General features: G+C 54.3%; 2 protein-coding genes, 1 long non-coding RNA gene and 1 other non-coding gene across 5 annotated transcripts; 2 read left to right on the forward strand and 2 right to left on the reverse strand.

The window, feature by feature from the left end:
* Nucleotides 1-5,941: 5,941 nt before the first annotated feature.
* LOC119041891 (uncharacterized) lies at nt 5,942-8,270 on the reverse strand. Its single transcript, XR_005081124.2, has 3 exons — nt 8,189-8,270; nt 7,656-7,784; nt 5,942-7,491 (listed from the first exon to the last, which is right to left on the reverse strand). It is a non-coding gene; the product is annotated as an uncharacterized LOC119041891 (long non-coding RNA).
* Nucleotides 8,271-8,428: 158 nt separating this feature from the next.
* On the forward strand, nt 8,429-16,642 carry SLC29A2 (solute carrier family 29 member 2). 2 transcript variants are annotated; one of them, XM_037135344.2, is made up of 12 exons: nt 8,429-8,513; nt 8,758-8,839; nt 10,249-10,409; nt 10,636-10,775; nt 11,181-11,315; nt 11,906-12,003; nt 12,232-12,316; nt 12,875-13,011; nt 13,507-13,612; nt 13,702-13,787; nt 14,514-14,713; nt 15,272-16,642. In XM_037135344.2, the coding sequence occupies exons 1-12, from the start codon at nt 8,485-8,487 to the stop codon at nt 15,381-15,383; spliced, it is 1,371 nt and encodes a 456-aa protein (XP_036991239.2). In that variant the 5' UTR covers nt 8,429-8,484; the 3' UTR covers nt 15,384-16,642. The 2 variants fall into 2 exon arrangements, with proteins under 2 accessions (XP_036991239.2, XP_036991240.2); XM_037135345.2 differs by having other exon boundaries at nt 15,276-16,642.
* Nucleotides 16,643-19,334: 2,692 nt separating this feature from the next.
* Nucleotides 19,335-19,416, reverse strand: TRNAS-GCU (transfer RNA serine (anticodon GCU)). The gene has a single exon. It is a non-coding gene; the product is annotated as a tRNA-Ser (tRNA).
* A 462-nt stretch (nt 19,417-19,878) lies between these two features.
* B4GAT1 (beta-1,4-glucuronyltransferase 1) lies at nt 19,879-22,131 on the forward strand. Its single transcript, XM_037135428.2, has 2 exons — nt 19,879-21,039; nt 21,281-22,131. Exons 1-2 carry the CDS (start codon nt 19,984-19,986, stop codon nt 21,470-21,472), a joined length of 1,248 nt encoding a protein of 415 aa, XP_036991323.1. The 5' UTR covers nt 19,879-19,983; the 3' UTR covers nt 21,473-22,131.
* The last annotated feature ends 1 nt before the right edge of the window (nt 22,132 follows it).

Genomic DNA, 22,132 nt, shown 5'->3' on the forward strand with positions numbered 1-22,132 from the left:
GTGTCTGTCAGGAAGAGAGTTGCAGAAACTTTGGAAGACATACTCATTTCCTCTCTGACCCTTATATGAACGAAAGGACTCTTAGCAAAGCAGATTTCACAGGTTTATCAGCAAGTCTTTGTGATGCCAGATTTTTTCCCAGGACATGCTCTAGGCAAGGCAAGGAGTTGCACCTCTCCCCATCAGGAATTCAGGCTTAAGAGGATTAGAGCCAGGAAGCACTTCTCCCAGAGAACATGGGGACTCAGGCTTTGACAAAGCCGGGGGCAAGAGTCCATTGCTCTTTGTTGCAGCCCCCCCCCCAAGTCCTTCCATGAAGGCCTCCCAAGTGATCGAGTCTGGCTTAGGTTGCCCCCCGCTGTGAGGGGTCTTTACCCATCATTGACTTCCGACCAAGCTCTAGGGGCAGGGAGAGGAAACTGAGGCAGCATTTGCTACCAGAGACAAGCTTTGTCTCCTGAGGCTGGCATTCCAAAGGTCGTCTCTCGCCCTTAGCCACAAGGGGTAGAGATTCAATTCCTAAAATCAGGCAGAGCAGTCTACAACAACAGTCAGAGTGGAAAGAGGCTGCAAAGTTATGGGCAAATGGCATGGGTACAAGGGGGCCCTGATTCAGGTATGAATGCAGTTAACGCACCACAGGCCCCACGAGCTGCCCTGTGACAGCCAGTTATGGTGGCAATGAACTGCGCTTGCTCCAACACTATCTCTACTAGGATCATTATTCCATGTCACATTTGTAGCATTAATATTTAGCAATATATTTCTAACAGGGAACCTTTTGTTGTTACACAGGTTTCACAGGCACCACATATAAATAGATACATTTGAATCCATGGAAATTCATTGATTAGTGGGTAGAGTGCCTCTCCAGGTGGCTAACCATCATCCGTGTGTCGCACATTCAGCTGCAAGTGACAGAAAACCAACTCAAGGTGGCTTAAAAATAATTACAGGTAAATAGGTCACAAACGGGAAAACCCAGAGGAAGGGCAGTGGATTCAGAGTTTGGAGGATGTCACCAAAGACCTGGGATCATTCCCTCTCTCTGTTCTGATGGGCTCACTGTGCCTTTGAGTGGGACCCGGCGACTCCAGTGGCCCTGAGCATTGCATCTGGACAGAACAGTGTGTCCAACTAAGAAAGAGACAGCAGGTCTTCCCATCCCAAGATCTCTTCCTTATAAGAGGGGGGCTTCCCCCCACTACTCTGTGGTGCTGGATATTTCTCACTGGCACCCCCAGACCCACTGTCCACGTTCTCCAGTCTGTCTTGTGTCCAGGGGGGCGAGCTCTGCAATGGTGTCAATGGGCTGCTTTGCCTCTTTGTTGCCAAGTGACACGGCCAACAGACATCAGAGAACAGGAGATGGGGGAAGAATGAAGTCGAGCCATTTAAGCCTCCCAGTGCCATCTCTACTGGGTCACCACGGGTGGGTGCTCTTTGTTTGTTTATTTGTTTAAAGGATTTCTTTTGTTCCTTTTTTAAAAAGATTTCTTTCTTTATTTTTAGAGAGGGGGGAAGGGAAGGAGAAAGAGAGGAGAGAAACATCAGTTGCCTCTCACATACCCTGAACCAGGGACCTGACCTGCAACCCCGGCATGTGCCCTGACTGGGAATTGAACTGGTGACCCTTTGGTTCACAGACCAGTGCTCAATCCATGGAGCCACACCAGCCAGGGCTGCGCATTTGTCTGTTCTCAAACGCAGTAAATGATGGAGTGGGAGAGGGGCAAGTGCATCAAGGGAGTTAACACCAATGATGAACACTAGGGGATATGACCCAATGGTGTGAAATTCAAAGCTGGGAGGCACAAGGGAAGGGGAAGGAAGCCATGAGGTCAAGAAGAACATCAAGTCCCATTCCTAGTATATGAGTAGTAGGAGAAAAAAGTAGCCAGGCTTTTTGAGGCTTCAGAGAAGCAGTGACCTCAAGAGAGGCCCAGGTTTGGGCTGAAGAAAGAAGGAAAGGGAAGCTTGAGAGAAGAGGCTGAGGGTCTGGGAGACTGTGCTGGCGATGAACTACGAAGTCCAGAGGCCAGAGGCCCAGAGGGAGAGGCCGGTGGACAGGGAAATGGGGCCAGGAGAGGGGACACATACAGCTTCAGCAGGATGTGAGCACAGGATGTGAGGGGTGATGTGGAAGTCTAGGTTTCTAAGGGTCACTGCTTAGAAGCTGGGAAAAAGAGGTCCTGCAAGAAAGCAGAAAAAGTGCAGTTCGTTCATTAAATGGCACTGTTAGACTGTGTCTGATGCGAATGGCAAAAATGTGTCATCACAGGTGAGTCCCTTTATATCTGGGTGAAACTGCCAGTGCGTGAGGCCCTCCTGTTGTTAACACAGCGGCTCCTAAAAGTTGTGTTTTCTGACTTTTTAAAAGCTAGTGCAAGGAAATATAGTTGATATCCTATATTGATTCGTAGCCCCTCTCCTTGAGCAGCTACCTCATTAAATTTAATAATTTGGCTGTACACTCAAGTGTACAAGGTCCGTCCAGAAAGTATATAGCCATACACTATGAAAAAATAGAAACATTTATTTTATTTTATTTTTTTTTAAAGATTTTATTTATTTATCTTTAGAGGGGAAGGGAAGGAGAGAGGGAGAGAAACATCAGTGTATGGTTGCCTTTCATGCGTCCCCTGCTGGGAATTGGCCTGCAGGGAAATGGTCTGCAACCCAGGCATGTGCCCTGACTGGGAATCGAACCTCAACTGTCTGGTTCGCAGGCCCGTGCTCAATCCATTGAGCTACACCAGCCAGGGCTAGAAACATTTATTGAAGAAGATACAAGAAACATTGTACATAGGACAATGACGCCTCAGTCCCCTTCAAAGTAGATCCCTTGGGACCTCACACAGCTCTCCCAGTCACCATCGGCTGCCCCGTTGTATTTTCCTGAATCTCATCAGTGATCTGAAATCTTTTCCCTCTCAAAGGTGAATTTAGTTTTGGGAAAAGTCAGAAGTCACAGGGTGCCAAATCTGGGCTGTAGGGGGCCTGAGTCACCGCCTGGTGATCTGAGGTTTCGCCAAAGGACTCTACACCAGATGTGACGCGTGAGTGGGCATGTTGTTGGGATGAAGCTGCCAATCACCAGTTGCCCACAGCAGTGGCCTCCTGAATCATCCAAATAGTTTCTGTGGAGGAATGCTCAAGCTTAACACAAAATCTGGTGCAGAGTCATTGCTCTACTCACTCAGTCATTTTGAGTGCGATGGCCACACAGCACACATGCTCACTCAACAGTGTCTACTGCCCACACCGACCAGTACAGTGAAGTCATCACCTTTCACACATGTGCATTCCAGTCCACTCCCCTTGGCTGCCAGGTTACATCAATGTCGTGCAAACAGTTCTCATTAGATTAACAATGGCTGGACTTTTTCTGGACAGACCTTGTATTTTCCACATAGACAATCATGTGGGGGAGCTTTGTCCAGCAGAGCCCCCAGCTGTCATAGATGAGAATAAGTCTATCAAGACATGATCTGCTTAGGGAAGAAAGGTGGCCAATCTCTCAAAGGAGAAGGGCCTTGAGCCTGTTCCCGAATGGGCTTTTATTGGGTTCAGTTTGCTCAGGAATACAGGTAAAGTACATTAATCATTGTCCGGCAGTAAAGATCAAGCAATAGATAACATACAAAGAACTCTGAGAGCTTATTCTGAGTCAGGGTCAGATAGCTAAAGGGCCATAAAACTTTGGGAAACAAACTCGTTTTATGCTGGGACACTTATCAGAAAATTGAGGACATTCTTAGCAAAGCAGGTTTCACAGGATTTTATGCATTCTTTCTTAGCCCTGATAACCCTGGGGAACTGCCTGTTCCTGCCCAGGGCCACACCGCCCTCTGTCATTGTTTCAGGCTTGAGTCAGGCAGGGGAAGTAAGGCAGCCAAGAGATTAAAAGACTTCTTACAGACAGAATGAGGACTCAGGCTACATCAAAGTCAAGGAGTGAGGGTCCATTACTCCCTTTTTCTGTAGCTCCCCCACCAAGTCTTTCCCTGATGGCCCCATCGTGACCATGCCTGTCTTGTTTTCGGTCATCCCTCCCTTGAGGAATCTTAACTCGTCATTGGCTAACCAGTCATCTGCCCGAGGCCGAGCAGGGTGAAGAGAAAAGGGGCAGAGGTGGCGCCCCTACAAGGAAGATAAGCTTTGTCTTCTAAGTGGCTTATGGTCCCAAGGTCTTTTACTCAGCCATGGTTAGCCATGTGGAGTTACAGCTTCTGAAACCACGCAGGACAGTTCCCAGCACCTATGAATGGTGGTTTTGTTTCTCCCTTTTCAATTGTATACTCTTTTATCTCTTTTTCGTGTCTGGCTTCACTTGCCCAGGGTGGTGTTTAACTGAAGGAATGATAATAGTGCTCTTGTTCTTGACTTTAAGGTGAGAACTTGCAACATTTTGCCATTAATTTAGTTTGCTATAGTTTTGGTAGATACCAAGTTAAGAAAGCTCACCTTCAACTCTAGTTTGCTAAGAGTCTTTTTTAAAAAATCACAAGTGGATGTTGAATTTTATCAAGTGCATTTTCTGTATTTGTTGACATGATCTTGAGAATTTTCTCCTTCGATTCATTAATGTGGTAAATTACCTTCAGAAAATGTCTATTCTTAAACCACCAGTCCTGGGTGTCTATTGCCACACCACAAGTGACTCCAAAACTAGTGGCATAAAACAATTATGATTTCCTTATACCTCATGATTTTGTGGGCTGGGAATTTGAGGGCACTCAGGAGACTGACTCTTCTGTTCTGTCACTCAGTGGTCACTCAGTGGCGTTCATCTAATGAGCGGTCTGGTCTGGACAGTCCACGATGGCCCCCCACATGCCTGGCAGGTTGTGGGGCGCAGTTGGGAGACTGAGATCCACGGGACGCCCTCCTTCTCCACGCGCGCCCTCCACTCGGAGAGCTGGACTTCTTTCCACGGCAGCTCAGGCCATGCTCAGAGCAGGCATCCCAAGAGACAAGCCGTGGAAGCCGACAGCCTTTTAAGGAAAGGAAACCGACACCCCATCGTTTCTGATCTACGTGATGCTCGCAACAGTCAGAACCCACGCGGATTCGGAGGGAAGGCACACGCGTCCTCACTGCTGAACAGTAGGAGTGTCAAAGAGCCCTCACACCGCCCTTGCACTCTGGGGACAAACTCAACTTGATCCAAATTTATATTTTTACATACTCCTCTCTCCCAGTTTATTAATATTTTGCTTTAAAATTTTTCACTTATGTTCACAAGTGAGGTTGGCATCTAATTTTTTTCTTTCTTGTACTGTCCTTGGTGTGCGCCGTATTGAGGTTACACCAGAATTATAAAATGAGTCGGAGAACAATCTCTAATATTGTGTGTTTTAGAAGAGCTTAAGATTGGAGTAATCTGCTTCTGCAATTGTATTTGCTAAATCTGTTCTTTGTGGAAATATGTCAACTCACAGATTCAATTTGTTTAGTGGTTATAAGATTGCAAGTTTTCCACTTCTTCTTGAAGTCGGTTTTCTAAATTATGTTTTATAAATTTGTCTATTACTGTAAATTTTTTGACTTATCAGCATAAAGTTGCTCTTGGAAGTTCTATTACTTCTTAGAGTTTTTGCTACAAAATAAATCTTGCACAAGTATAACGGTGCAAGCAATTTAAAGAATCATGATAAACTGGATTCTCGTTTATTCCTGTTTATTCCCATACTCACAACCCAATCTGAGAAGTTAAATATCACAATTTCCTGTCACATCACTTCCCAGTCCATTCACAGCCAATACACTGTGTTTTTCTAATTCACCCTCCTGCTTTTCTTTATAGCTTTATCATATGCGTGTGTTCTTAAGCAATGTATTGCTTAGTTTTGCCTGCTTTGAATTTTACATAATTACAAACACACTGTACGTATTTTTCTACAACTTGCTTTTTTTATTCAATATATTTGAGGGGGTGTATCATTCAGGAGACAGAAAGCACACAGAAAAAAGTTAATATAGAGAATTATTCACAAGCGCACAGGGCTTAACTACCAAGAGAGTTAATGGGGAACTTAAAGGGGCAGAGACTCATGGATGCGTGAAGTAGCTACTACCTCTGGGGCTGAGGAGTCTACAAGGAGGGAATAACTGGGAGGAGCCCTGCCCCCAACCAAGGCTGAAATCCCGCCCTCACTGGGGCAGGGGTTGGGGGGGGGCAGTGCAGTCGGCTGAGTGGCAGGGAAGGTCACAGAGGTGCCACCAGCCAGGAGGGAAGTGGGGTACCAGCTGCTGGGTGCCAGCACTCACCCCTGGGGAGACATCTGCTGGCTGCGTTGTGACAGAAGAACGAAAGCACCAGAACCAGGAAGACGCCCTACTTTGCTGATGTTTCCCACTGTTGCTAGACACCTGGACAGTGTCCAGTTTTCTGCCATCGTGAACCTGGCTGCTCTGGACACTCATGTCTGTGTCATCTAACTCAAGCGTGCCAAGGTTTCTGAGACAGCATTACCAACGGGCGTGTCGACAGGCGTGCACTCGAGTGTACAAGGGTGCGGTTCTTTCCAGCCCTGGGGGTGGCTGGGTGGGGCCTACTGTGTCCGGGGCCCCACTTCCTCCTCTTACTCAATGTGCTAAACTTTTGTGGTTTTTCTGCATCTCACTGTGTAAGGAGTTGGTAGATGCTGCTTCAGGGCTACTTAGGAGTGATGCTTTGGACTGTAGGGCATCAAAGTCCTGTATTCAGTGATAACTCCCAATGTTCCCCCTGCTCCTGCCCAAGCTGAGTGACAGCTGCCTCGTAACCTCGCCTGTACTTGGTACCCCGGAGACTGTCAGCCTGGCGGGCAAGGCTGTCCTAGGGGCCCCCTGCCTGTCTCCCCGAATACCAACCAGGGTGTATGTTGTGTTGTGTTTACAGACCAGTCGTGTCCTTCCCTCTGGGCTGCTTGTTCATGCATGTCTTTGGTTCGGTTTTTTATTTTCCTTATTAATAAGTAGGAAAGACCCCCTTTCTATATTGCGAATACAACTTATGTTTTGTCAGTCAGCGTTCCAGTGCAGAAGCTATTCTTGCTATGTCGAACCCTGAGGGATTTTGTGTTTATAGAATAATTGGAAGGACCGAAGACAGGGGCTCTCAACTGGGCTTTCAGAAATGACCTTTGAAACGCCCCTGCAGAATTCCCGCCACCCAGGACCTGACAGAGGGTGGAGGACCCTGGGCCCCAACCGCTGGCTCTCTGGTGGGACACCACCTTGGCGGTGCCTTGGGAAGCTGCCGTTGAGCGTGCTGGTCCTGGGAATCATTGTCTGGCGCATGCGGATAGGAAGTCAGCACCAGAACTGTTGGCCAAAGAGACCGCTGTGCCTGGCACGCAGCCTCTTGAGTGTTGTCCACACACATGACCATGACTCGGCCCCGCAGTCAGGCCTCACACAGCGCACGTGGCCGGTCAGACCGAAATCACACAGAACCCAAGCTACAAGCGAGCCCAGGGAACTGAGCGGTTCTCTCTCCAGCCTCTGAAGGGCATGGAAGCAAGAGGTGGGGTGAGGTGGGGGGCAGCCAGCTCGCCACGGCTGCCACCCCCACTCAGCCACTCAACGTCTACGTGTCCTCTTCTCATCCCCAGACACCCCAGCAACACATCAACAACCACACCCCCAGCCGAGTGTGGCTCTCTCACCTGCAAAGGTGAAAGCGCACGCTCCCTCTTGCAAAGGGAACAGTAATGACTCTGTTCCATTTGACGTCACATTCATTTCTGGCCGTTGTTCGTCGTCCTTTGGTTCGGTCCCAATTCCATCTTGATGTCCTGTAATTTACAGACTAAAATATGAGCCACCACCAGCACACCCTCTGCCAGGCTTTCTCAACCTTGACACTATTGGCAGGTAATTCTCTGTCAGGGGACTTCCCTGTGAACAGGACAAGGGACACAGCTCGGCCTCGCCCCCCACGAGAAGACCGCTCAGACGCCTGCCCGGGGCCCACGCCTGCACTGTGCGTAGCATTGGGAAGCGTAGCAGGGTCAGTCTGCTTGTCCGTCTTCCACACCGTCAGTCCCGGCATCTGGCCCTCTCCTCGGCCTCCCAAAGCACCCAACTTGGCACAGGACCGCTTGCGACAGACGGTCTTCCCCGGCTTCTCCCACGCTCCCCACTCAGGTGACACTGTCGTCTGTGGCTCCCCCACGTTAGGGGGCGCTAGCTGCCTCACCCCGCCTGCAGAGGGCCGGGCCCGCCGCCCCTGGTTAGTGTGGGAAGCCTCAGGGGTCTTGCGCCAGCTTCTGGAATCCCCGCCCAAAGGGCCTGGGAGGGGCGGTGCGCGTCTCGGTCCCCGCCCCGGGGGCGGAGCCGAGGTCCGCACAGACCTAGACCCAGACCCCGGGAAATTGGTCTGTGACTCCTTCCTCCACTCACGCCTGTTCCCTTCCCTTTCCGAGAGACCGATCCCTCACCCTCCGTCCGCGCTGGTGCAGGTGTGGCGCCCCAGGCTCATCCCCCTGGACTGCCATGGAACGAGGAGACACCCCGCAGGACAGGCAAGTTGGGGACCGAGTGGGTTGAGTGCAGAAATCTTGATGGCGGTAGGCGGCGCAGACCAGGTTCCTTCGGTCTCTCGAAGGCGCGAAGCTGGCCGGATGGAACTACAGTTCCCATCAGCCGCCCGCCTGCGCTGTCTTCGCCAGGGAGATGGGGGCTGTAGTCCGCTCCCCAGCGGGGGCGGGAGGGGCGGCCGAGGAGCTGCGTGCGTCCTCGGGGTGACCTTCTGTCTGATGCCCACAGCTACCACCTGGTTGGGATCAGCTTCTTTATCCTTGGGCTGGGCACTCTCCTTCCCTGGAACTTCTTCATCACGGCCATCCCGGTGAGACTTGCGGCTGGAGTGACAGCGCCACGGCCACAACCCCTGCCTGTCCCTCCGGCCACCTTGGACCCACCTTGGACCCGAGGCGTACCAGGCCTTTCCCTACCATGCGGCCTTTGCCTCCTCATTATGCCCGTGTGTCTGCCGAAGCGTGAAGCCTCTGAGAGGGAAGGTGCCCCTTTCAGGTCTAGGAAAGGCAAGCTTTCAGAGACGCGGGCGTCCTAGAGAGGCAAGACCACCAACTCAGGAAGCTGCGTGTCATTATTCTTGGGCTAGTCACCCCAAAACTGGCTGACCCAAGCCTTTGGTTTTCTTTGAAGTAGTACACATTACCCCCACCCATTCAACAGATCGTTGATGTGCACCTACTGTGTGCACATCACACAGGCCCCGCTCTGTGGGGGTGCGGGGCGTGCGGGAGGAGTCACTCCAGGAAGGCCCCCTGCTCACGGAGCTTGTGTCCTCCCTGGGGAAGGCAGAAGCGGAGGGCTTGGCTCCCTCGGCGACGGAGTTATTCCACACCAATTCCAGAGGCTCTTCAGTGCCTGGCTCTCTGCTGGGCCCTGGAGATGCAAAACTGAATCAGCCCTTGGTCCTGACAGCAGGATGGGCAGGTACCAAAGAGCAATTAATAAGGTACCATGACCTGGGGCACCCCAGGCTTGCAGCAGAGCCCTGTGGGTCCCCAGGAGGGGGAACATACCTTCTGCTTCAGAGAAGAGGTGATTTGTAACTTGGGAGAAGGCGAGTAAAGCATGTCAGGGGAGGCGAGAAGAGGGGAGAGCATTCCGGATGGAGAAGGCAGCCTGGCAAAGGCACAGACGCAGCAGGGTGCCAGCCTGCTCAGAAAAAGGGGTGCCTGGAGCTCAGTGGGACAAAGCCGGAGATGGGGCACAAAAGGGAGGTCGGGATCTGGTTCCAGAGGGCCCCAAATGCTGCTCCACAACTTGGAGGCTTTGCCCTGTGGGACATAGGGAGCCAGGGGTCGGGGGAGGTTGAGCAGGTCTGTGCTCCAGAGGATGCAGTTGGTCAGCACTAGGCCAGAGCCTGGCTTGCTGTGGTGCTCGGTAAATACTCAGGAAGCCAGAAGCAGAGTGGAGTGGGGGTGGGGGCTGGTGCCGGGGCAGGGAACAGGGGGGTGGTCTGGGGGGTGGAGCAAGGCCCCCGCTGCAGGTCCTTAGGGCCTGGGCTCTGTCCCAGACATCAGCCCTCAGCCGTTCAAACCAGTGCACGTGCACTGAGCTCCAACTGTGTGCCAGGTGCTGGGGACAGTAAAAGGACACAGACAGTCCCCACAGACGTTAACTGAGCCATCCTGGGGTGGGGGGTTTGCACAAGGAGGAAGCTGGGGGGGTCCCGAGAGTATGTTGTATGGTGACTCTGTCCCGTCTCTCCCGGCACCCTGGCAGTACTTCCAGGGGCGGCTGGCAGGGGCCAACAGCACCACCGGGACCTTGGGGACCAACCACAGTGGTCCCACAGACGCCTTCAACTTCAACAACTGGATGACGCTGCTGTCCCAGCTGCCCCTGCTGCTCTTCACACTTCTCAACTCCTTCCTGTACCAGTGGTGAGAGGCCCGTCCTGGGCTCCCACCCAGGTCATCCTCTGTTGTCCTTGTCCCCACCCCTGCTGAGACAGCTCCATCTGGGTCCGGGGAAGATCTCCCGTCCTTGCTCCACAACTCCTGCATCCCCCCCACTCTCACTGTCCAGCCCTGGCTCAATCTCTTGCTCGCCTTCCCTCTGCTCAGCTGGGCTCAGCCCACGCTCACTGTGCGCCCCTCTCGTGAGCAGCATCCCTGAGACGGTGCGGATTCTGGGCAGCCTGCTGGTCATCCTGCTGCTCTTTGCCCTGACGGCGGCGTTGGTCAAAGTGGACATGAGCCCTGGACCCTTCTTCTCTATCACCATGGCCTCTGTCTGGTTCATCAACTGTGAGTGCCACTGCCTGCCCCCCCACCTCCCAGCCCAGCCCACCCAGGGCTTCGGCCCAACCTCTCTTTTGTAACTGAAGGGACTGATGTATCCAAAAAGGGAAGACTGCAGCAGCAGCATCCATGTCCCTGAAGAGAAACTGAGGTCCCAAGGGAAAGGCGAAGTCCCCTGTGCCAGGTCCCACAGTGGCCTAAGAGGTGGCCCCCTGGCCCCGAAGCCTGCAGGTCTATGGATGCACCTCGGAAGAGGAGCGACCTGGGAAGGCGGGTTGTTACACCAGAATGCCAGGAGTCTTATGCCTGCCAGCCTTATCCAGAGTCCCTGTGCATCCTGTCGACACCTCCTCCAGGGAGCCCTGAGGCTTGCCTAGTTGAGTGGCAGTCCCCATTCTTGTCCCTCCACAGCGTTCTGTGCAGTTCTGCAAGGCAGCATCTTCGGGCTGCTGGGCACGATGCCTTCCACCTACAGCACCCTGTTCCTCAGCGGCCAGGGCCTGGCTGGGATCTTCGCTGCTCTTGCCATGGTCACGTCCATGGCCAGTGAGTAGACTTGGGTGGCCCCTGGGGTGAGTGCCCCAGGAGTGAGATGCCTTGGGTTATGGGTGGAGCCTGACGTGACGGGGTGCTGGGGATTGGGTTTGGGGTCGGAGGCAGGGCTCCCGGGTTCTGCAGTAAGAGAGCGACTGGGTGACGACTGGGGTATCGGGGGGCCAGGTGAGGGTTTCTGAGGCCAACTGGTATACAGTGGCAGAAGGTTGAGGCTGAGGGAAGGAGGGACAGGTTTGAGATCCAGATAGACTTGTGTTCAAATCCCACTTCCTCGGCTCCCTAGCGGGGTGCGCTGGGCGAGGCACCTAACCAGTGTTAGTTTCCCCGCCTCCCCACCGAGATGGTTATAGCTCCATCTTCAGAGTGTAAGGAGCATGCGGTAACAACGAGCACATAGTAGGTGCCCAAGAAAATGGCCCATAGGGAGGGTTGAGAGATTCCCAGGTTTGTCAGCGAGAGGAGTGGAAGGTGCCAGAGGTGAACCTGAGAAGGTCATAATGGGAAGTGGGACCAGAGTCATCATCCCTGTGGGAGCCAGTGGGACCAGCCACTGTGCCCCTGCAGCTGGAGTTTCTGCACAGGTGGTGTGGATGCCCAGACCTCCGCCCTGGGGTACTTCGTCACGCCCTGTGTGGGCATCCTCGTATCCATCGTGTGTTACCTGAGCCTGCCCCACCTGGTGAGCCTGGCCCTGAGCTCAGGGCTACACTTCAGAGCATCTTGGATACAGCCCAGACCTGAGTCTGAGGCCCCAGGAGAGGCTAGGGGAGGTGGAGGGGACCTGGGCCCAGTCCTGATCCCCAAAGGAGTCAGCCACTGGGGGCACCCCAGCTTCTCAGCCAAGAGGGTGTGGAGGGATGCAGACACCTGCACCAAGCCAGGCGGGGCCAATGCTTTCCTCCTGCAGGAGTTCGCCCGCTACTACCTGGCCAGGAAATCATCAACGGCTCCAGGTCAGGAGCTGGAGACCAAAGCTGAGCTCCTCCGGTCTGGTGAGCCCTGGGCCCTGCTGGGGGGTGGAGACCCGGGGAAGAGCCTGGAGCCACCGCCCCAGGGAAGTATTTCCTCTCTGTCCCCAACTGGAGCCCTCACCCCTAATAGCCTTGTGTGAGCAGAGGCAGAAGGAAGATCATGAACAGAGGCAGCAGGACTAAAGCTGTCCCCATTGCCCTCTGGGCCTCAGCTCCCTCCCCTACAAAACAGGGAGGTGGTAGAACCTCAGGTGTACAAGGTTTGGATCTAAATGCACTTGAGTTTGAATCCTGGCTTCATGACATCTGAGCTGTGTGGCCTTAGGCAAGTCACTTACCCCATCCGAGCCTCTGTTTTTTTTTTTTTGTAGAGCAATGGCAGTGACATAATCCACTTCAGGTGCTCAATGTGCCTGACACATGTATGTGCTTAATAAACAGTAGCGAAGCATACTTCCGTTGCTGGTTCTCTTTGCCTGAGCCTGGGGCTGAAGGAGGATCACTTATTTTAATTGCTGGGAATCTCCCTGCAATGGGCAAGGGTCACCGGCATGACCTTGCCCTCCCCTCTTGCCCCAGATGAGAAGAACGGGATTCCCAACAGCCCTCAGAAGGCAGCCCTGATTCTGGATCTTGACCCTGAGAAGGAGCCACAGCTGGAGCTGGAGGAGCCCCAGAAGCCAGGAAAACCTTCGGTTCTCATCGTCCTCCGAAAGGTTTGGCTTGGATAGAACCCACGGCCGCCATCCCCGGGGAAGAGAGGGCCGCTGTCTCCAGCCCTCTCCAAAGACTCAGAATGGAATGGGGTCTTAGTCCCACCATGTCCACCCCAAGGTGACGGGGACATTCACAGTAGGTCGGGGACACAGCTGAGCCAGGGCCCAGGTGCCCTACTCCCGGGCCAGGGCTTTCTTTCTTTTTAAAAAAATTGTATTTATTTATTTTTAGAGAGAGGAGAAGGAAGGGAGAAAGAGAGGGAGAGAAACATAGATTGGTTGCTTCTCGCATACACCCAAATGGGGACCTGGCCTGCAACCCAAGCATGTGCCCTGACTGGGAATCGAACTGGTGCCCTTTTGGCTTGTAGGCTGGCGCTCAGTCCACTGAGCCACACCAGCCAGGCCAGGCCAGGGCTGTCACAGGAGGGGTGGTGCTGAATGTGGGGCCCCAGATCTGCCCCACCTGCTCACACCCCTGCCTCCGGCTCCCAGATCTGGCTGATGGCGCTGTGCCTTGTGTTGGTCTTCACAGTCACCCTGTCTGTCTTCCCCGCCATCACAGCCATGGTGACCAGCTCCACCAGTCCTGGGAAGTGGAGTGAGTGTTGGGAAGGGGACCAGGCAAGGGAGTGAAGGGAGAGAAGGAGGAGCGGAGTCAGGACCAAAGGAGCCCTCTCTCTCTCCCAGGTCAGTTCTTCAACCCCATCTGCTGCTTCCTTCTCTTTAACACCATGGACTGGCTGGGACGGAGCCTGACCTCTTACTTCCTGTGGGTGAGCACACCTGGACCGGGCGATCTGATGGCTCTGGGAAGCAGGTGGGGATCAGAGGGTGTGAAAGGACACGGAAAGGTGATTTTCCGACGGTCTGACCGGTCTGGGCCTGGCAATGGGACAGCCCACCAGGTGGCAGTGAGCCCCCGGCCCCAGAAGCTCTGTCCGGTTGACCTGTGTCCTCAGCATTCAGCCTGGGGCCCAGCCCTCGGTGCTCAGAGGGTCACGTGGAGACTGCACCACGTGAGGGGGGGAACAAGACCCCAAGTGTTCAGATTGCTTCGAGCCAAGATGTTGCTTCTTAAGTAAAATCTTTCAAGAAGACACAACAAAGTAGATCAAAGCAGAGGTGCTCTGACCCCAGCAGCAGGGGGCCTGAATCCCCAACTTCTAACCCTGTCAGCAGCCGCATCCTCCCCAAAGGGGTCTGTGGAACCCCTGGGGGTGTTTGGAGGAGCTGAGTTTGAAAACCAAAGATGCTGTCTAGGGCCTCTTCCAGTTCTGCTGGGGAGACACCACCCCTGGAGATGGGGAGAGCAGAGACTGGCCCCAGGCTGGTTCTTGATGGCTAGGGGGCCTGGGCCCAGTCCCTTGCTCCGCAGAGGCCCCGGAGCAGGGTCCTCGCTGGCTCACATGGGGTAGGGAAGGGAGTGACGGGTCTGTCTTGGGTACTGCTGGAGCAGAGACCTGCTCCCAGGGACCACCTGACTCCAGTTTCTGCCACAGCCGGACCAGGACAGCCGGCTGCTGCCCCTGCTGGTCTGCCTGCGCGTCCTGTTCATCCCACTCTTCATGCTGTGCCATGTGCCGGAGAGGTCCCTGCTGCCTATCCTCTTCCCACAGGACGCCTACTTCATCACCTTCATGCTGCTCTTCGCTGTTTCCAATGGTTACCTGGTGTCCCTCACCATGTGCCTGGCGCCCAGGTCCGCGGTTGTGGGGAGGTGGGGAACAGCCTGTGAGGAAGGCTCTTCCTGCTCTGCCCAGCCGGGCCCCAGCTGTCTCCAGGCCACCCTACAGGGTCAGGACCTAGGGAGGTGCCTGTCTAGTAAAGCCACCCAGGCACTGGTTCCAGGGCCTCCTCTCTGGGCCTCAGCTTCCCCATCTGTGAAATAAGTGGGTTGGCCTGTCATTCATTAGGGCCCGGCTACTACCAAAATGACCAGTTGAAGGGGAGCTGAAGTTTTGCTCAAAAGCAGAGTTCGTAGGCTATTAAGGGACACTGGAGTTGAGAATCCAGAGAGGTGATGGGGGGCAGTGTGGGAGCATTTTATTAAGAGGGAAGGCAGCCCCAGAGATGTCCTTGTCCAGAGGCCTCACTTCACCAACCAGGAAGCCGAAGTCCTGAGAGAGGGGCCCAATCACCGTGAGCCGGAGCTTGGGTCCATCCGGACCAGAACTCCCGTGTGTTGTAAGGAGGGCAGGGGGCACAGACCAGGTTCGGCTCAGTGTTTTCTAAGTGCCCCTACCCCTGTGTGTTCCAGGCAGGTGCTGCCACATGAGAGGGAGGTGGCTGGTGCCCTCATGACATTCTTCCTGGCCCTGGGGCTGTCCTGTGGAGCCTCCCTCTCCTTCCTCTTCAAGGCGCTGCTCTGAAGGCCCTCGCCAGGGCTCTGCCAACAGCTCTCTCCTCTCCGCCCCGCCAGAGCCGAGACCCAGCACAAAGGGATGGCGAGCTGAGCTCAAGGTCTGGGGATGCTAGGAAGAGGCGGGTGCTGTCTGCTCCCTGGGCTGCTGGCGGCCCCTGGGGGCACAGCAAGGAAGAATTCACCACCAGTCATTCCCGCCCTCGCCCAGGACGGAGGCGACACACAGAGACAGACTATCTACGGCACATAAGAGCTTATCGAAGAAGGGCAGCCAGGGAAAAGAGGGCCAAGGGTCATGGCCCTTCCTCACCATCAGGAGCGCATTTACGTGTTCATCACAAGAAATAAACCCGCTCATCGAGGGGCATCAGAGGCCACAAGCAGCCACTTGCTGAGAAAGTGGGTGGTGGGCCAGCCCAGGGCAGGAGCTCAGCAGCTCTGCGGTCAAGTTTCGGACCCCAGGACAGGATGGGGGGTGGTGGTGAGGGGAGCAGGGAGAAGGAAAAGGCGTCAGGGAGCTGAGGGCGCTCAAAGCACCGTCTGGGCATCAAACAGTGTTTTCATTGCCAGCACTTAACTGTGTCGGCCTCCCCCAGAGCTCGGCGGGGCGTGCGTGCGTGCGTGCGTGCGTGCTGCGTGCGTGCACCGTGCCCTGCAGTTGGCACAGCTCTGCCACGCCCACTTTCCCACAAAGTTGCCTTGAGGCCTCAGAAGGAGCCAGGCAGGGACTGTACCCTCCCCCTTCGTACAGGTGAGGAAACTGAGTCCTTGGAGAAGTGACTGGTCTGTGGCAGAGCCGGGACCCAGCCCCCCACCTCCCTCCTCGCAGGTGCTGTTCTTCCCGCCCATTTCTGCTTCTCCTCAGGGGGCTCCAGGCAGAGCTCCAGGCACTTACTCCACCTTTTAAATTTTTTTCCCAGAGAGTACGGTGGGAGGGAGAAAGAGAGGGATCAAAACCTGATGATAAGCCCTGATTGGTGTGGCTCAGTGGGTTGGGCATGGTCCGCAGAACGAAAGGTTGCTAGTTTGATTCCATGGGGTACACACCTGGGTTGCAGGCCAGGTCCCTGGTTAGGGGTGTGCAACTGATCGATGTTTGGGGACTGGACCCCACATCGCAGGCATATACACTGACAGGGAGTTGAACTGGCGATTTTTCATCTTGTGGGGCAATGCCCAGTGAAGGGCTTACTCCACCTTTTTGCTGATTTTCTCTCTGACCCTGCTCCTGGGTCTAATAACAATCCTCTTCATTTGTATAATGAATTCACCGAGTCTTTCTTTCCAAAGTGCTTTCAGCTCTTTTGGCTTTGGGGAGTGGGGCAGGGTAGGGATGATTGGACCCATTTGGCAGATGGGATGGCTGAGACCCCAGGAAGGGCAGAGATTCGTGGGCATCCCTGCGATTGCCAAGGGGTATGCACTGACCTGCAAGGAGCCCTGTACTCCTGGGCAGAGCAGCGGGCTGCCCGACAATGATCGCCCTTCCCCTCCACTGGTCTCCATGCCCCGCCCCAGGTGCCCCCTTCTCAGAAATAGAGCTGTACAGAGGCAGCCGTCCGATTCTCTGGAGGGATGGAAGGGGGGCCTGCTTCACCACGCACCTGCACTGCCCTGCCCAGCCCAGAGAAACACAAGGTTTTGTTTGCCCTGATAGGCACTGGCTTTGCTGCCCCCTTGCCCTCCGGCCTTCCTCGAACAGTCACTGGCAGCTCTTATACCCCGGGAGCTGAGCCAGTACAGCCCTCCTCACCCCCCGCTCAGAAGCCAGAGGCTGTTTTGCTATCCGAGGAAAGTGAAGCAATACATGACTTTGGTAGCTGAAATAACGCCACCACACGGGCGATCTCAAGCAAGGATTCATTTTTTTTTATCCACTACTCAATTGTGCTGGACCCAGGCTGGCCTTATGACCCTGAAACAAAGGAGACATTGGCCAGGTCCCAAGGCCACAAGGAGTGGAGTGTAACTTGTGACGGCCCTGCAGAAGTGTGTGATGTAAGATTCCAGAAGAGGGCCGTTGATGCCACTGTGAGGTCCCGGCTGGCATCTCAGAGGAGGCATTCCCCCAGCTGGGCTTTGAGGGATGAATATGAGTTTTCTGGGCTGGAGTCGGGGGAGGGCATCCCAGGCAGAGGTGCCAGAGAGTGTGCAAGGCATGGACGTGGCATGTTCAGGGAACTGTGGGGACTTCTGGCAGAGGGTATGGTGAGGAAGCCCCTGGAGTGAGGGAGGGAGAAAGGAGAGGATGAGGCTGGAGTGGTGGGTTCTGGACAAAAGATACAGGACCTGAGTGATGAATACTAAATGGGATTGGGGGAGAGGAGGAAGGACACAGGAGAGAAGAGGCCGCCTGCCTCTACAGTGGCCATTTATTTACCTTAGCAGTTAAGTGCATGCGCACTGACCCGGAGTCCTGGATGCAAAGCCAGGCCCTTTCAGAGTGCAAGGTAGTTCAGCAGACGAAAATTCATCGGTGTAATGCGCCACGCAGCACATTAATGGATGAAGGGGGGAAACCATGGGATCTCAGTTGATGCAGAAAAGCATCTGACTTGATAGGAATTAAAAAAAGCATCTGACTAAAACCCAACTCTTTTTCTAGATAAAAAACACCCACAAACAAGTAATAGATGGGAACTTCCTCAGCCTGGTAGAGGGCACTTATGAAAACTCCGTAACTAATGTCATATCAGTGGTGAAAGGCTGAAAGCCTCCGCACCAAGACCGGGAACAAAAGTTTCCCCCTTTCCCCACGCCATCCGCTCACCTTTGCACTGGAAGTTCCAGTCAGAGCAATTTGGCAAGGAAGAGAAATGTATGGCATCCAGGTTGGAAAGGAAGACGTAAAACTACCCAGATGCACAGATGATATAATGTAAATGTATACAGAAAACCCTAAAGAATACACGCACACAACTATTAGGACTAAGAAACGAACTCAGCGAAGTTGCAGGATTCAAGATCAGCACAAAGTACATCTGTTTTTCTGCACATGCAGTTCTGTCACCAATTCCGATGAGTCCCCACACCAGGCCATGCCCTGACACCAGCTGAGTGTCCCACAATGTAACGCAATCCTGACTCTGTCTCCCTGGAGAGTGCATCTGATTCCACAAAGACCCAGCCCCACGAGACTGCCCCCACTCCACCTGCCAAGGGCAAATCCAGGTTGTAACCTGTACCTCTGACCGAGGGCTATAAATCAGATTTCAGCACCCCTCCCCTGCCCCAGGGCTCCCTTAATTTACTAGCCCAGCTCACAGCACTCAGAGAAACATTCTCTGACTGGATTACAGTGTTATTACAAAAGGCTCAAAGATCAGGGCAAGGTGTGTGGGAAGCAGCCTAACCCTGGCTCTCCAGGGTCCCACCCGAGTCTGTCCCAGAGCACCTTCCCTTCCCAAGATTCACAGCGCTCTAGTAGTTATTACATATGTGATTTATCAGTCAAGGTCCCTGTCTTCCCTGTAGCCTCTTCTCTTCTAAAGAATAAGGCTGGTGTTAAAATATTCGAGGTCTGCTTGTGGGGGGGGGGGAGTGTCTGGGGAAGGAGATGTTGGATACAAGGTTCCCCCCCCCCCCGGAAGAACTGCCGAAGGAGGAGAATCATTGGGCTGAAGAGAATAACAATTTAAATGATCAAACACACCAACACCCTTGAGTTCCACTACTTTAGACAGGAAGTGGGGTGCTTCTCCAATTAATATATTGGCCCCTAGTTTAGCACAGGGTAGAATTCCGGTTCTGGTCTTCTAGGTGCCACTGGACCTTGGGCCCTCTGGAGAGAAAGAAAAGAACATCTGTAAGCGCTGCTCAGAAGGGTCACATCCACGGAGTCCGAAGAGCGGAGGTACGCGGTGAACAGAGCCTGGGTTGGGCCAAACTGCCTTCAACCTGGTGCTCCAGACCGGCGTGATGTAGAAAATGAAGAATCACCTCCTTCGTAAAACGCGAACGACGAGGATGGGATTCGAACCCACGCGTGCAAAGCACAATGGATTAGCAGTCCATCGCCTTAACCACTCGGCCACCTCGTCCCACGTAAAAACTCCTATTTCCAAATTCCCTTATCTCTTATTTCCTCCGCACCATTTGAGTCCCTTCTACCGTTTTCAATGCATCCTTTGTAAGATTTACAGGAAGGCGAAATGATAGAAAGGTTTGTGTGTGTGTGTTCCTTTCCTCCTGCCACCGATGGAATCCACACCATTCTTCGCCAAGCTGCAGCAGAGCTCTGCTACGGTTTCCCCTCCCTGAGTCGGGAGCGAGTGCGCCGACATTTCGGGGTGCGCTTGGTCCAGGGGAGTCGCGCACAGACCGGGAGGGAGTGGGTGAGCGTCGCTAGGAGCCTCGCGGTGCGGCCGCAGGCAGACCCAGCGTTTGCAAATCGCGCCGCGCCGGCAGCGAGTGCAGTAGTTCCTCCACTCGTGCAGGGGGCGAGCTGGCGCGGAGGCCAGTGCGAGCGGGAGGGGCTGTGCACCGGGCTCGGCTGGCCTCGGCTCGCTTCGGCTGCACTCGTCAGGCTGCGGTAAATCCGGGCTTGCGGCGGCTGGCAGAGGCTGTGGTCTGGTGGTCCCTGCTGCGCGCCCCAATCCCCAAGAGCCATGCAGATGTCCTACGCCATCCGGTGCGCCTTCTACCAGCTGCTGCTGGCCGCGCTAATGCTCGTGGCGATGCTGCAGCTACTCTACTTGTCGCTGCTGTCCGGGCTGCATGGACAGGAGGAGCAAGAACAGTATTTTGAGTTCTTTCCCCCGTCCCCGCGGTCCGTGGACCAGGTCAAGGCGCAGCTCCGCGCCGCTCTGGCCTCCGGAGGCGTCCTGGACTCCAGCGGCGATTACCGCGTCTATAGGGGCCTACTGAAGACCACCATGGACCCTAATGATGTGATCCTGGCCACGCACGCCAGCGTGGACAACCTGCTGCATTTGTCGGGCCTGTTGGAGCGCTGGGAGGGACCGCTATCCGTGTCGGTGTTCGCGGCCACCAAGGAGGAGGCGCAGCTGGCCACGGTGCTGACCTATGCGCTGAGCAGTCACTGCCCCGATATGCGCGCCAGAGTCGCCATGCACCTTGTGTGCCCCTCGCGCTATGAGGCCGCCGTGCCCGACCCCCGGGAGCCCGGGGAGTTCGCCCTTCTGCGGTCCTGCCAGGAGGTCTTTGACAAGTTAGCCAGGGTGGCCCAGCCCGGGATCAATTATGCGCTGGGCACCAATGTCTCCTACCCCAATAACCTGCTGAGGAATCTGGCTCGTGAGGGGGCCAACTATGCCCTGGTGATTGATGTGGACATGGTGCCCAGCGAGGGACTGTGGAGAGGCCTGCGGGAAATGCTGGATCAGAGCAAGCAGTGGGCAGGGACAGCGCTGGTGGTGCCTGCCTTTGAGATCCGCCGGGCCCGCCGCATGCCCACAAACAAGAACGAGCTGCTGCAGCTCTACCAGGTGGGCGAGGTGCGGCCGTTCTATTACGGGCTGTGCACGCCCTGCCAGGCGCCCACCAACTACTCCCGCTGGGTCAATCTGCCTGAAGAGACCTTGCTGAGGCCTGCCTACGTGGTGCCCTGGCAGGACCCCTGGGAGCCATTCTATGTGGCTGGAGGCAAGGTTCCCACCTTCGACGAACGCTTTCGGCAGTACGGCTTCAATCGCATCAGCCAGGTGCCCATGAGGGAGAGGGCAGGGGAAATGGATAGGAAGGGTGGTGGAGTCAGGGAGTTGTGAGGGGTCCTGGAGGGAAGGAGGCAACGAGGCAGGAGGGATCATCGTTCAGTAGTGGCTGGACGGTGTGGAAGATCCAGGATGCCTCCAGAGGAGTGGTGATGGCGGAATCGGCTCTAGGGGTGTCGCTCTTGGCCCTAGGGGTGTCATCAAACTTTGCTGACCTGTCTCTCCCCTGCAGGCCTGTGAGCTGCACGTGGCAGGATTTGATTTCGAGGTGCTGAACGAAGGTTTCCTGGTTCATAAGGGCTTCAAAGAAGCCTTGAAGTTTCATCCCCAAAAGGAGGCCGAAAATCAGCACAATAAGATTCTTTACCGCCAGTTCAAACAGGAGTTGAAGACCAAGTACCCCGACTCCCCCCGTCATTGCTGAGTCCTTCCCTGCCCTGGTCTGAGAAGTCTCAGCCTCCTCTCTCCTTAGGCCGCCCCTCAGGTCTGTCGGGGGTAAGAAATGACACTCCATTCTACAGTGGTAGCTGTGGTGTTGGAACACTGGACTTGAATATGGGGTGCTGGGATCAAGTCCTAGCTTTACCACTATCTAGCTGTGTGGCCTTGAGCAAATCCTGATCCCTCTCTGAGCCTCAGTTACCCTGTCTGTAAAAAGGGAGGTGAGACTACCTACCTCACGAAAAACTGTTGGGAGGCTCAGATGAGACGCTATGTATGAAAACATTAAGTAAGCTTCGTACAAATGTGAAGTATTATTAATATTATTACAGTATTACTGTTGTTATTATTGTTATTATTATTAACAATCTTGGGTGAGTAAGCAGTAGGAGAGCAAAAAGTATGAATGGGGCAGAGCTGAGAAGTCTGAGTATGTAACAAAATAGGCTTTTGGAAGGGAATCAGATACAGGCTCTGAATTTAGTTCTTAGCTTTTGACTAAAGCCTAAACTTCCTGGTTCTCCCAGGCCTTGGGAGTTCTGAAGAAGGGAAGGGTCCGCAGGTTCTGTACCCTCGAAGACGCTAGGCTGGTGATTTGTCTCCGAATGGCAATGTATAAATAAATGAGTGTTCACACCTACAG

This window comes from Artibeus jamaicensis, unplaced genomic scaffold, assembly GCF_021234435.1.
Source record: "Artibeus jamaicensis isolate MK-2021 breed Jamaican fruit bat unplaced genomic scaffold, CSHL_Jam_final scaffold_614, whole genome shotgun sequence".
Lineage (NCBI taxonomy): Eukaryota > Metazoa > Chordata > Mammalia > Chiroptera > Phyllostomidae > Artibeus > Artibeus jamaicensis.